The sequence below is a fragment of the Varanus komodoensis genome, unplaced genomic scaffold (assembly GCF_004798865.1).
Source record: "Varanus komodoensis strain SLA01 unplaced genomic scaffold, ASM479886v1 scaffold16, whole genome shotgun sequence".
Taxonomy (NCBI): domain Eukaryota; kingdom Metazoa; phylum Chordata; class Lepidosauria; order Squamata; family Varanidae; genus Varanus; species Varanus komodoensis.
The window spans coordinates 4,766,518-4,778,768 of NW_025335468.1; the positions used below are offsets into that span (position 1 = coordinate 4,766,518).

At 45.0% G+C, this 12,251-nt stretch overlaps 1 protein-coding gene across 1 annotated transcript in view; it reads left to right on the top strand.

The window, feature by feature from the left end:
- Positions 1-12,251, top strand: part of DRD4 (dopamine receptor D4) — a 40,151-nt gene that overhangs the window by 17,947 nt on the left and 9,953 nt on the right. The window contains exon 2 of the mRNA XM_044426075.1: positions 8,422-8,534. Coding sequence (XP_044282010.1) covers positions 8,422-8,534 — 113 coding nt within the window. The remainder of the gene's footprint in view (positions 1-8,421; positions 8,535-12,251) is intronic.

Genomic DNA, 12,251 nt, shown 5'->3' on the forward strand with positions numbered 1-12,251 from the left:
GAAGAAAATAGATGTGCTGGAGTTCAAAAACCTATTATTTTCTTCTAGCAAGCAACTTTTGACTGCCATAGCAGGCATTTAAGGTTGGGAGGATGGCTTTCCTATCTCTCTCCCTGTTGGGTGGAACAAATGGAAGCACTTTCATACAGTTCTGCAATGTGATGTGGAACTGAAGAACAGTAGCAGCGCTTTTGACTGTGGTCGTGGTGTGAAATCTAGTTCCCCTTCAGAAGAATTCCTTTCCTTCTTTTGAGTTGGGATGAGTTTTGTTTTGGAAGTATTATGTAGTTTTATGAGTGTATGGTAGCTTCTGTATCCTATCACAACTCTCTTTCTCGAAAGTCCTTTGGAAACAAAAGCAGAGGAAAAGAACCGAAGGGGAAAGTAAAAACTTACTTAAATGAGATATTTATTGTGCATTCATGATTCCTCAGCCACATTAGTTTGTGGGTGCTTTACATTGTTTTCATTCTCCAGGCCAACTTCTGTGCTTTGCTACCATTTCCATGACTCTGTATTTACGCAGTTCTGTTACCCTGCAGCTTCACACTGTGCTGGTGTAATCAAACATATAGAAAAGCGTGAAAAGAAAACCACATGTAAAGTAGCTAAAATCCAGAGGTAGAAGCCTAAGTAAAGGGGCAAGTCAAAAGTCTCCTGCAGAGAAGCCCTACAGCAGACTGTTTCAGAAAAGTTAACATTAATGAGCAGTAGACCTTGGCTAATGACTGCCCAATAGCCAAGTTTTGATTGCAATAGACACCTAATAATCAACTGTGACCAGAAATCAATTGTGACTCTAGAAATACAAAACCAACTCAATCAAATATTAGGACAAGTTGGACCTGTAACAAGTTGGACCTGTAACTTTGGACAAGTTACTGACTGTAAACCTACTCTAGCTCATGTAGTTGCTGTAAGGCTGCAGAGCAAGGAGGTGAAGAATCATATATATCGCCTTGGGCTCCTTGAAAGAAAAGGCAGGATACAAGTATAACAAATAGATAAATCTGAAATGTACTCCAGGTGATATCATGAGGCAGAGATATTTGTGCTGGTTGCCTCCTGCACTGTTAGAATGCCTTGAAGCGGGGTGGGGAAGTGCCATGAGGACCTGAAAACCATCGTGCAAGGAAAACTTTCTACCATATTCTGAAAGGAGAGCAGAGTCAGTAAGACATACCTTTGCTATCTTGCTCATTGGATTGCCAGATTCAGACTCACAGACCATGTTGGGGCAAGAGAATGTCTGCTGCATGGTCTTGCCACTCTGGGGGTCTGAACTTGGCCATTTTGCTCCATATTTCCTACGATGAATTTTATTATTAGCCAAAGAAGAAGAAGATACAATTGCCATCTTGAAATTGATGCTAGTTGCAAGGGAAACAAAAGCTTTTCTACATGAGGTTGTTAATCTACTGTATCTACTTTTGGTTTTGTCACAAAATTCAGGTCCAAACACCATTCAGAGAGCAATTCCTTTCCTATTTCTCAGCAATTCCCATGTGTAACCTTGAAGTAACACTGTGGTATAGCAAAATAGCACAAATACACAAGTGGAAATAGTGTATCATTTTGCTTTCTTTAAATAATACTGCACTCTCCCTGCTCTGCAAAAACTTTGGGGAAAAGCTTTTTAAAAAACAGAAGCAAAACATTTCATTTGAGCTCGGTAGGATGGTGGGGGCAAGTCTACAAAATTGCTTGAGATACTCAGGCAAATTTGGAACAAAGACCTATATTTCTAGTGCAATCTGTACAAATTATGATTTGTGTACACTGAGACCAACTTGTTAGATTCTAATTGTTCTCACTGTAACATGAGAAGTGTGCAGGTATCCTCTTCTCATTGCATATGCATTCTACCTTGGCTGCTTTTACTTTTCTAACAGTTAATTTTAGATCTGTGTAAAGTTTAGACTTCTGTTCCACAATTTGCATGAATAGGTACAAATGGGGAGACACACAGGAATGTTTCAGAAATTTCCCTGAATGTAAACAAACAACCCCCCCCCCAAAAAAAAACCCCACACCATTTGCAGCCAGTCTTAAAAACTTAAGCCCGCATGTTGGCTCGACTCATGTCATACTGAGCTGGCACCAGCACCGAGTTGATGGAACACAGTCTGTAGTGCTGAGCTGGCAGAGTCTGTGAGCTTTTCATCACCCAGTTGGATTCTTCACACATCCCTAATGCATTACGGCTTGTAAATAAAGAAAGACATCTGGGATCTCCCAGTCCCAAATCTGTGTGGCCTGCAGATGTTGAATTTCACTCTGAATTTCAGTTATGCAGCTAGAATAGAAAAGAGGGCCTGTCGTTTGATAGTTGTCTTGAAGCAAGAATCTCAGCAGGTGGGTTTTCCTCTGATACCTGCATGGTAACTTGCATTGTGCAGTCCCCTCTTGTACACATCTGAAAAGCCAGTGCTGCTCAAATGGTGTGTCTCAGTGCTGCAGGCTGCCCAGTGCCTCTTCGTTTGACCATCTGCATCATGGCCATGTTATATATACAGGTGTGATAGCAGGACCTGGTTAGAAAGCAAGGATGATAATGGTTTAAAGTGAGACTAAGAGAGGAAAGCTGCTATAATTCAGGCAGTGCTGGTTCCTGAAGAGCCGGAAAAGTTAGAGCAAGGAGTAGTGGCTGGACATGTGGAGATCAGAAGAGATTATCAGTCTGAGCGTGTATAATTCTCTATATTGGCGCCGTTGGCATTTATGGCACCTGGCCACTGAACATCTGGCTTATGCTTTGTTTTTTGAGAAGCAGTCATGTGCCTTTCCAATGTCACCTTTACTTGCTTCTCCATTTCCCCCATACCCATTTTCTGGTCTTTAACTTAAGCCATTACCACACCCGAAGTTCTTCAGGTTAAATGCAGTTGGTCAGTTCATCAAAGTAGTGTGGCTTTGTTCTCTCACATCCCCATCTGATGGGGAGCTGATTGCAGAGCCAGTTTCCTTTACTGGAAACAAAGGTGCAGCGTAGGCTTAGAGACATAGTGCTGTGGAACCACGGTTGGAAAACTGCAGACAACTTTGCTCCTTCGGCTCTGCAGAGCAATTTTCACATTTCCTCTTCTTGGTGATGAGCAGAGTTTCATATTTCACGTGTCCTGACATAAACTACAGTTAGCACAAACTGAATTTTTGTATAACTGAGCTCTGCAAATCCACAGAAGACACGCGGAGAAAAAATAATCATGGGAGGAGGAAGCCCAGACTAGAATTCTTCTCTCTGACATCAGATTTTCTATGCAGGATAAACTGTTTTCTACAAATGATCTTTTATGAGATAATGTCGGAGATAGGTTTACCCCCTCAGAGGAAAATTCAGCCTATGTTTTTTGAAGCAGCAGTACTGTGCAAACTTACCTGCGAGTAAACCCCATTGAACTCAGTGGGACTTACGTCTGATTAGGGATGTATAGGAATTCAGTTTCTTACAAGAAGGGGTTAGTAGAGGGACTAATACAGTTGAACAGAAAAGAGGCACTCATACTGACCAAATATTGTATTAGTAGCTTTACGGCAGGGGTCCTCAAACTTTTTGAATAGGGGGCCAGTTTAAAGGCTGCGGTGACCGTCGTGGGCCGGTGAGGTGCGGGTGCCTGGGGGCTGAGCCGGTGAGGTGCCGTGGGGGTGCGTGAGGCAGCATCAGGCGCACACAAGGCGGCATCCAGTGCGCACGGCGGTGGCTCGTGCGCTCGGAGATCTCCCAGCGAGTCCAAAACCATCTCGGAGCGAGTGAGCCACCACCTCACCACCTGCACTGTGAAGCAGCAGCGAGTGCCCGCGTACGGGAGGCCGGTGGCGGCTTGCTCGCTTGGAGACCATCTCTGAGCGAGCAAGCAAGCCACCACCCCCCTGCCTGCACAGCAAGCACGCCCGTGGGCGGCAAATGGCGGTGTGGGCCGGATGGATGTCCATGGCGGGCCGGATCTGTCCCGCAGGCCATAGTTTGAGGACCCATGCTTTAGGGTATAGAAAAGAATTTGTAATTTTATTTATTTATTTAGAGAATTTCTAGGCTGCCCCATTCGCCGAAGCCTCAGGGCGGCTTACAATTTGGAAAGAAAGACTGTGAAGGTAAGATTAAAGCTAGAAAAAGCTTGATCAAGAGAACTAATGATAGAAGTTAACGTAACCCTATTGTGTTCTAAAATAATTAGATATGGGTCAGATTAGAGTGCATTTATGTTTTGCAAGGCTTGAGAGAGGGAATTGACCCCTCACAGAGTGCTTTTCCAGCACTGTTCAGCATAAATGAATTTGGTAGTGACTTCAACAGACATTTTGTGACAGGAAATGCTTGCAGAGAGGCAAATCTGTTATTTGCTGTGAAGGCAGGAATTCTGGAAGTGTCAAAATGAAAGAGGAAAGAACTACGAGTCAAGCACATTAATTCTCTCACATCTCTAGCCATTTATAAAAATTCTGCTGGGCCAGTTTTCAGAAAAGCAAGGCCAGATTTTCTGCTTCAGACATGTTTTTTTCTCAGCTGTTTGTTGGTGATACTTCTCAGAAGAATAAGCAACTTTTGCATTGGCCTCTGCTACCGAACCTGCCGAAAACCATGGGACCAATATCTTAGATACACATGGACAAATGCATAATTCTTCTAAAAGGAGGAGAGCATGCTGCTTACAAGAGGCTTTTAAACAAATGAATAAGGAGGTAGGTTCTTTCCTCAGGCCTCACCTATGGATCTGCTGTATGCTTCTCCCCTAGGTCCTGTTCAGCTACTAAAATATTTATTTCAAGGGCTTGACAGCGCTAAGGCAATAATCAAAAGCATGCTTTTACTTCCAGGCAAAGAGGGATGGGATTAGGTTGTAAATATCGCTTATGTCTTCCCTTTTAGGTGCACAGAAAGTTACTTTATTTGCTGCATTATTTCTTCTGGGTCAGGCTCAATAGTGGAGCTAATTCTACTGCCCAAGTAGCAGAGACTTTCATAGGAAGTTCTTATCAGGAGTGGAGGAAGCCAGGTTGATGCTTGCTTTTATAACCTCCTTTTAGAAGCTCAGGAAATTTCTGAAGCCTGCCTTAAAAACTGCTTCAAAGTAGCTTTCCATTTAATTAGTTCACTGGTGAAAGTTGGGCTATGTGTGCTTTGTCCTAAAAGCATCCGTTTCAAAAGCCTATGCTACAGTACATTAACTTGCATTCTACAGCTCAAAAAGCTGAATCATAGAATCATAGAAGAGCAGGTTCTGAAGGGACCAAGAAGGCCAATCCCCTGCTGATTCTGGAGGCGGTCACACCATCCCACTCAGATAACTTTCTGTTTTCTTCCTGAGTGTGGAAGAACACACAACCTCTTTTGGCAACTGGTTCCACTGTCATATCACTCTTACAGTTAGGAAATTCTTCCTTGTTTCTAGCCTGCACCTGATGTATCATAGTTGAAGTTCATTGTTCTGTGTCCTACAGTCTAGGAGAAGAGGACTATTCCTTCTTTGTGACAGCCTGTGAGGTACCTGCAGAGTGCTGTCATGGCACCTCGTAGTCGTCTTTTCTCATGGCTGAACAGGCCCAGTTCTTTCAGCCTCATTGTAAGACTTGTTTTCCAGGCTCTGTATCATCTTTGTTTCCTTCCTCTGAACCCTCTGCAAATTATCAGTGTCCTTTTTAAACCTGGGTGCCCAAAACTGAGTGCTGTATTCCAGATGAGGTCTGACTAATGCAGAGTAGAGGGGAATAAGTACTTCCCTATGTCTGGAAGTGATGCCTCTGTTTAGGCATCCCAAAATTGTGTTTGCTTTTTGCAGCTGCATCACACTGCTGGCTTATGTTTAGCTTGTCTGCAACAACTCCAAGAACCCTTTCACTCTCAGTACTGTTGAGTCAAGTATTCCCAGTCAAGTATTTGAGTTGAGTCTGTTGAGTCAAGTATTCCTGTAGTGATGCAGCTGATTTTTGTTTTGGCTAGGTGGAGAACTTGGCATTTGCCCCTGTTGAATTTCATTCTGTTGTTTTCTGCCCAGCATTCAAGCTTGTCTGGGTCTCCCTGGAGCTTCTTTTTGTCTTCCAGAGTGTTAGCTATTACACCCAGGTTAGTATCATCCACAAATTTAATCATCGTTCCCTGGATTTCCTCATCAAGATCATTAATAAAAATGTTGAAGCATACTGGTCCCAGCACTGAGCCCTGTGGTACCTCATGAATATCATTGTGTCTTTTGAAATGATTATCAGCAATTTCTTTTTCTCCTAGTCATGGGGAAGAGCCCCACCCTTTGACCACTGAAAAGAAAGAGCTAAACTACACAGTGCTTGTGCCTTAGTTTGGCTTCAGTGAAAAGCTGCCAGAGGAGGCAGAAATCAGGAGCTTAGCACCCTTGTGATTACTTGCTGATTGCTTCCTGCCCCCCTCCTGCTTTACACCCTGGGTGGAGAAAAGTAATGGGGGTCACCATGTCTCACACCTCATGGTGGGAAAGTAGCTGGTGGCAAATGTTGAGTAGAAAAAATGCACATCAAGAAAAGGTTAAGCAGCCCCTCTTTCCCTCCCCACCCCACCCCACCCCACCCTGGTGTACTTGGTGTGCTTGTCCTGTGTGTGTGGTGCATGTGTAGAAAGAATCTTGGGGCTGATCACCGTGTATTGTTTGGCCTTTATTCAACAACTCTGCCTTCAGAGGTTTCTCTGGCACTTGCCCATATACTTCACAGCATACTTCACAACCATAAGGGCTAGAAATGTGATTATATTTTAAAGAGATCATTAGCTTAGCTGATTTTTGCAACTACTAATGTAATCTGGGACTTTATTGTACAAGCCAGATCTTCAGCCAGTGATTTCTTCCCCATCTAAGCACTTCTGTGCTTGGAGAAGATTCAGTTGCTGAAGAATTGCTGGTTATACAACTGTTAAGGCATAGTAGCTCTATTAGAAAGTGGAGAAGGATGCGTCTGTATCACATCCTTCTCCAGAGCATAATTTTAGCTTCACAGCATTACTGGTACATTTCAGGCTGCTTGGAAAGGTACCTCTCTGCTGGAGGGAAGGAAGTTGCAAACCAAAAATAGGGTTCAGCACAGAGACTTTGACTTACTGCAGAATGTTCCTTCCTTTGCTGAATAGCAATTTCAACTTGGTGCCCTTTTCCAAGCCCAGCACTCTGGGCAGTAACCTCCTCTAGGCACAGCATTATACCACCCTAATAGCCAACTCTCTGTGGGGTTTAATTCCAGGGAAATAGGCATTGTAGTCTTTAACTGGCAACTCCTACTTGGAGCAGAATACGTCTCTAATAGTTTGACAGGAGAAGGGAAGAGAGCAATGTAAGTCTGCGTGTAATAAGCACACAACAGCTGCCTTATTCTTATAAGAGCAGCCCACAGATTATTGACTTAACAGTGAAGTAAGGAAGAATTTTTCATTATTTAGCAAACTAGTCCTCCCTATACAGAAACTTTCTCTGAAAAGACAATTTTAAAAGCAATTATTTACATAATGGAATAAGTAAAAACAATCTAACAAGAACTCAGTTTTGTCTTGGCTTCATTTAAGCGTTTAATGTAATAAAAAGCTGTGTATTCTAGTCAGGTTTGTGTAAATGTAGGGCTTTTGGTGTTTTCTGCTAATGTATCAGCAATTAATGAGCTCAGGCTGAAACCTGATTTTCTTATCTTTTGTTGAAGCCACCTTAACCTTCGCCTAGCCTGACTCCTAAGTCAGGTTGAAAGTTAAGGGATAAGGAGGCTGTAGTCTGCGAGGTGTGAATAATCCACCTGTGCTGACGTCATCCCAGGGGGAGATTTGTCCTGACAGTTAGGACAAGGATTAGTTGACATTAGCACAGGGTTGCATGATTTATTTTCTTTCTAGGACAATCCCAGATTTTGCAAACTTGTTGGAGATCTCCTATTAACATACATTAAGGTGTCAATAGAAGATTCTTGGATGCTTTTATCCTATCAAGAGGTAGTGCTTTGGGACTTATCATGCGTTGCTTGGTTACAATTTAATGCAGTTGCCGCTGATCCAGGCAAGGGGGCTAAAAAATGAATGCATCAGACTGTCTCTGCACCTTGATGGCCCGTGTATCCTTTTGCATCGGTACCCTTTCCCTGGGCACAGCTCCCCTACTCTGACCCATATCCCAGGGTCAAGGTTGCATTTTGCCCAGAGGTCACCAGGTCATCACCTAGAGGTTGCTTTGAGTTCAAGAGAGGCTCCAGCTGTTTTACCTTCCACTTCTTGGTCCTTTCAGAGCTCAGTTCTCCTGGCTGCAACATAGTAACCCTTTTGACAGTAGCAAGTTCTGAGGGAGGGCCTTCTGGAAGAAAAACAGCAGAAGCCAAAGAAGCTGCCTCAAGAGTGGTGTCAAAAAGCAGGGATGAGGAGAGGCGTCAAAGCAGTGGCTGGGGCTGACAAAACACAGCCTGACGTGCTATTTGTGTCTTCAGTTCCAGGGAGGAGTGTGGTCCTTGAGCACAGTCCTGTGCGATGCCTTGATGACTATGGATGTGATGCTGTGCACGGCCTCCATTTTCAACCTCTGCGCCATCAGTGTGGATCGGTAAGCACCTCTGCCCATCTCGGCTTTCAGCTGTTGGGAGTTCACAGCTTTCTTGGATTCTAGTCCGCCAGCACCTGTTCATTCCTGGAGTCCTTAAAGTAGGGGGAAGAAGAGAGAGTTCCTCGGTGCCCATCTCCTGCCCAAGTGAGGACCACACGCTCTTGTCCTTCAAAGGCCTGTTGTGTCAGGCAGGAGTTTTGCAGCCTGCAAAGTGACAACAGATTGATCAGGAAGGGGAGAGGGAGGTGAGGCATGTCTTAGTAGCAAGTGCTAAAGGAATACTACCCCCATACGCCATTGTCCTAAAGACTGCAACTTTCTTTTAAAGCTGTGTCAAGAATCTGACAACCAATTAACAGATAAAGGCAGAAGGGAGAGTTTAAACCAAGTTAATTAGTTGTACACCAGAACGGGCTTTTGGTGAGGGGACAGGTTGCCCTGCTCCGGCTGGGTGACTTCATTGATGTCTTTGAGCCCTTCTCAGCCCTGCCCATGTTTGCTTTTCTCTGAGCTGGGAAAGGCACTAAGGAAGGAAATTGGGCAGCACCCCAGTGGGAGTGCCACGTTCCTTGCAAAGTGACACAGCTGGTCAGAGATCAATGGTGGTGAAACCCTGCAGGCTGGATTGTGGAGCTCAGCAGCCCAATTAAAGCCAAGGCTGGGCATCCTGCACACCTGCTGCAGACCAGGTGTCAAGGTGCCTGTCCATAATGCTTTGAAGAGTCTCCACTGATGTGGGAATATCTGCTTCTCTTCCCCGTCCACCTGTCTGCCTTTTCATCAAACCTGCGTTTGAAGCTCTGGCATCTCGGTTCAGGGCTGATTCTTATAATTGGCTTGGTATGCACTGATTCATATTTGTGGGCCAGTGTAGCACAGTGGACAAGAAAGCTGACAGAGCTGTGCTTAAAGCCATATTCACTGTGGAGCCCCTTTGGAGAAGTTATTCCTCCCTGTGTTAATGATGTTGATGCTTTTGGTATATCACTGTCACCATGCATTTCTAAAACAACATGCTTGTTTTCTTTGCTTTTTTTAAGGATACATGAAGGAGGAAAGGGTCCTTCATACTGGTCTCAGACTTTCCTGTCAGTTCCATTCCCCAACCTTCACATGCCAAGTGGGAGGTCCGGGGGGTATCCACACACATCCAGCTCTTTTGGGCTGCTGGGAATTCTGCACAGACAGGTTTCCCAATTGCTTGGAAAGTCAGTAAGCATGATGAGCTGGCTGTGCTTTACTCCCCTTTCAGAACGCCTGCTCAACATGTAAAGGTTGGTGGTGGAGCCTGTAGGGACAGGAACCATGAGGGTGAGGACAGGGTGAAGCACCCAGCAACGAAGAGGGAGTCGTTGGGTCGTCATGAGTGCCTTAACGCTTGCCTTAACCTAACTTAGAGAACTGTTGGAAGACTAAGTAAGATGAGGATTGCCAAGGCTTTGCACAGTGAGGCACAGCTAAAAAATAATGTAGAAAAGGGATGCGTAAATAATAAAAGAATACTGTGTTGCATGTGTCTTCCAGCACATTATATGTGCAGTTGTTTTCTATTATTTTATATATGGTCTTTTTTGGTACACAGCAGTCAATCTCTGCAGAAGATAAGTGATAGGAACATTGGCTCTCAGTAGCAGAGAGTTTACTTCATGCCCTGGAAAAAAAGCTCCCAGTGTTTCAAACCAGTGTTTTGGATTGCAGCTGTATTTGGCTACAGCAAAGCCATTCAGCTGTAAGTAAAAGACACAGTGATTTTGATAGGCTCAGCAAAGAGAGTGAAATCAACAATGATTCAGAAAAGTAATGATAGTGAAAGGCTATCAGATAGCAAAAAGAAAGAGCACTGATTCAGAATGGAAGCAGAGGAGCATGGAGAGAGTAAATAGATACATATTTTATGTCCAGAATTAGCTTGCTGAGAGCCACTGTGGTGGTGTGGTGAGAGTGCTGGACTGGGGGCCTGGGAGATCCGGATTCTCCTCTCCGCTCAGCCATAAAGATCACTGGGTAACTTTGGGCCAGTCAGACTCTCAGACCAGCCTCCCTCACAGGCATGTTGTTGTCAGGATAACATGGAGCCCCAGGAGCTCCTTTCTGCTCATAAGCGGAAAAAGGGTGGGATATAAGTGCATAATCATCCTTCTCATCGCTGAGTCAGAATCCAGGGTTCCCCCTCTTCCACCTCAGCCCTTGCCATGAGGGTGGTGTTGCTGATTCTAAGCTGATTCCAAGCTTGTGGGTAACAAGCCAAAGTGGAATGTTGTGTTGGGCAAACCCACAGGATGGCTTGTTTTTCCCAACGAGCCACTCAGCCTATGGTTTGTTTTGGGGATTGTCGAACCCACAGTGGGTTGTTGTCATCTGAACCCAGCAACCAACCCCGTTGTGGAAAACAGCAAAAGAGCCATTTCATCAGAGCAGCGAAAAGCCCTGTCTTCTTCCTGAGCTTGCCTGGAGCACCAGCAGTGACAGCTCCGGGACCAGGGGTCCTCATGGCACTTTGGCGTGACTGTCACTGGCTCTCTCTCCCCTGCTCCAGCTGTGACCCCTTTTGCAGAGTTCCCTCCTTTTTAATTTTTTTGGTTTTGTTTTGCTTTGTTCTTGGAGATGGCTTTTCACGGTATGTTGGAAGAGACACAACTGGTTCAGCACCTTTTTTTTCACCAGAAATATGCACAGATGTTTTCATTCATTTGGGGAGAGGGAGTTGTTGGTAGTTCTGAGCTGCACAAGCGCAGTCTGACTACCTGATATGCAAAGGATGATTACGAGCTGAGACTTGCCAAGAATATCAAGAGCAACAAAAAGGGCTTCTTTCAGCATGTAAATAGGAAGAGGAAGGGGAGACAAGTGGTGGGACCAATAAATAAGGAGGAAGGAGATCCAGTGATTGATATGAGGGAACAGGCACAGATGCTAAATGACTATTTTGCCTCTGTGTTCTCCCCAAAGCAGGACAGGGGATATCCACATAGGAGATTAGATGAGGGGACTTAGGGGCACAGATTAGCGTCACCCCCCTTGAAGTCAAGGGGCTCCTCAGGGCATTGGACATTACAAAGGCGCCAGGCCATGACGGGTTACACCCGAGTGAGAGAGTTGGCAGGGGTTCTCTCACACCCACTGGCCTCCATTTTTGAGACCACATGGAGAACGGGTGAAGTTCCAGAGGACTGGAGGGTGGCATCAGTGGTCCCAATTTTCAAAAAGGGTAGTAGAAGGGACATGGGGAATTATAGACTGGTTAGCCTTACGTCCATTGCAGGAAAAACAATGGAAAGGCTCATAATAGCAAGAGATCTAGTGATGCTAGATAGGGAAGGGAGGCTGACAGCCACACAACACAGCTTCCGCAAAAACAGGTCCTGTCAGACAAACCTTGTGGAATTCTATGACAAGGTTTCGAGATGGCTAGATGGAGGGGATGCAGTGGATGTGGTGTACCTGGATTTCAGCAAGGCCTTTGACAAAGTGCCCCATGATATCCTGGTGGAGAAACTGAGGAGTTTTGGGATACACCAAAGCACTGTCCGGTGGATTAGGGCATGGTTGACTGACCAAAAGCAGAAGGTAACCATTAGCAGGGAATCATCGGGATGGCGGCCAGTAACAAGCGTGGTCCCCCAGGGCTCTGTCCTGGGGCCGATTCTGTTTAATCTTTTCATTAACAACATGGAAGAAGGGGTGAACAGTCTGCTGATCAAATTCGCAGACGACACT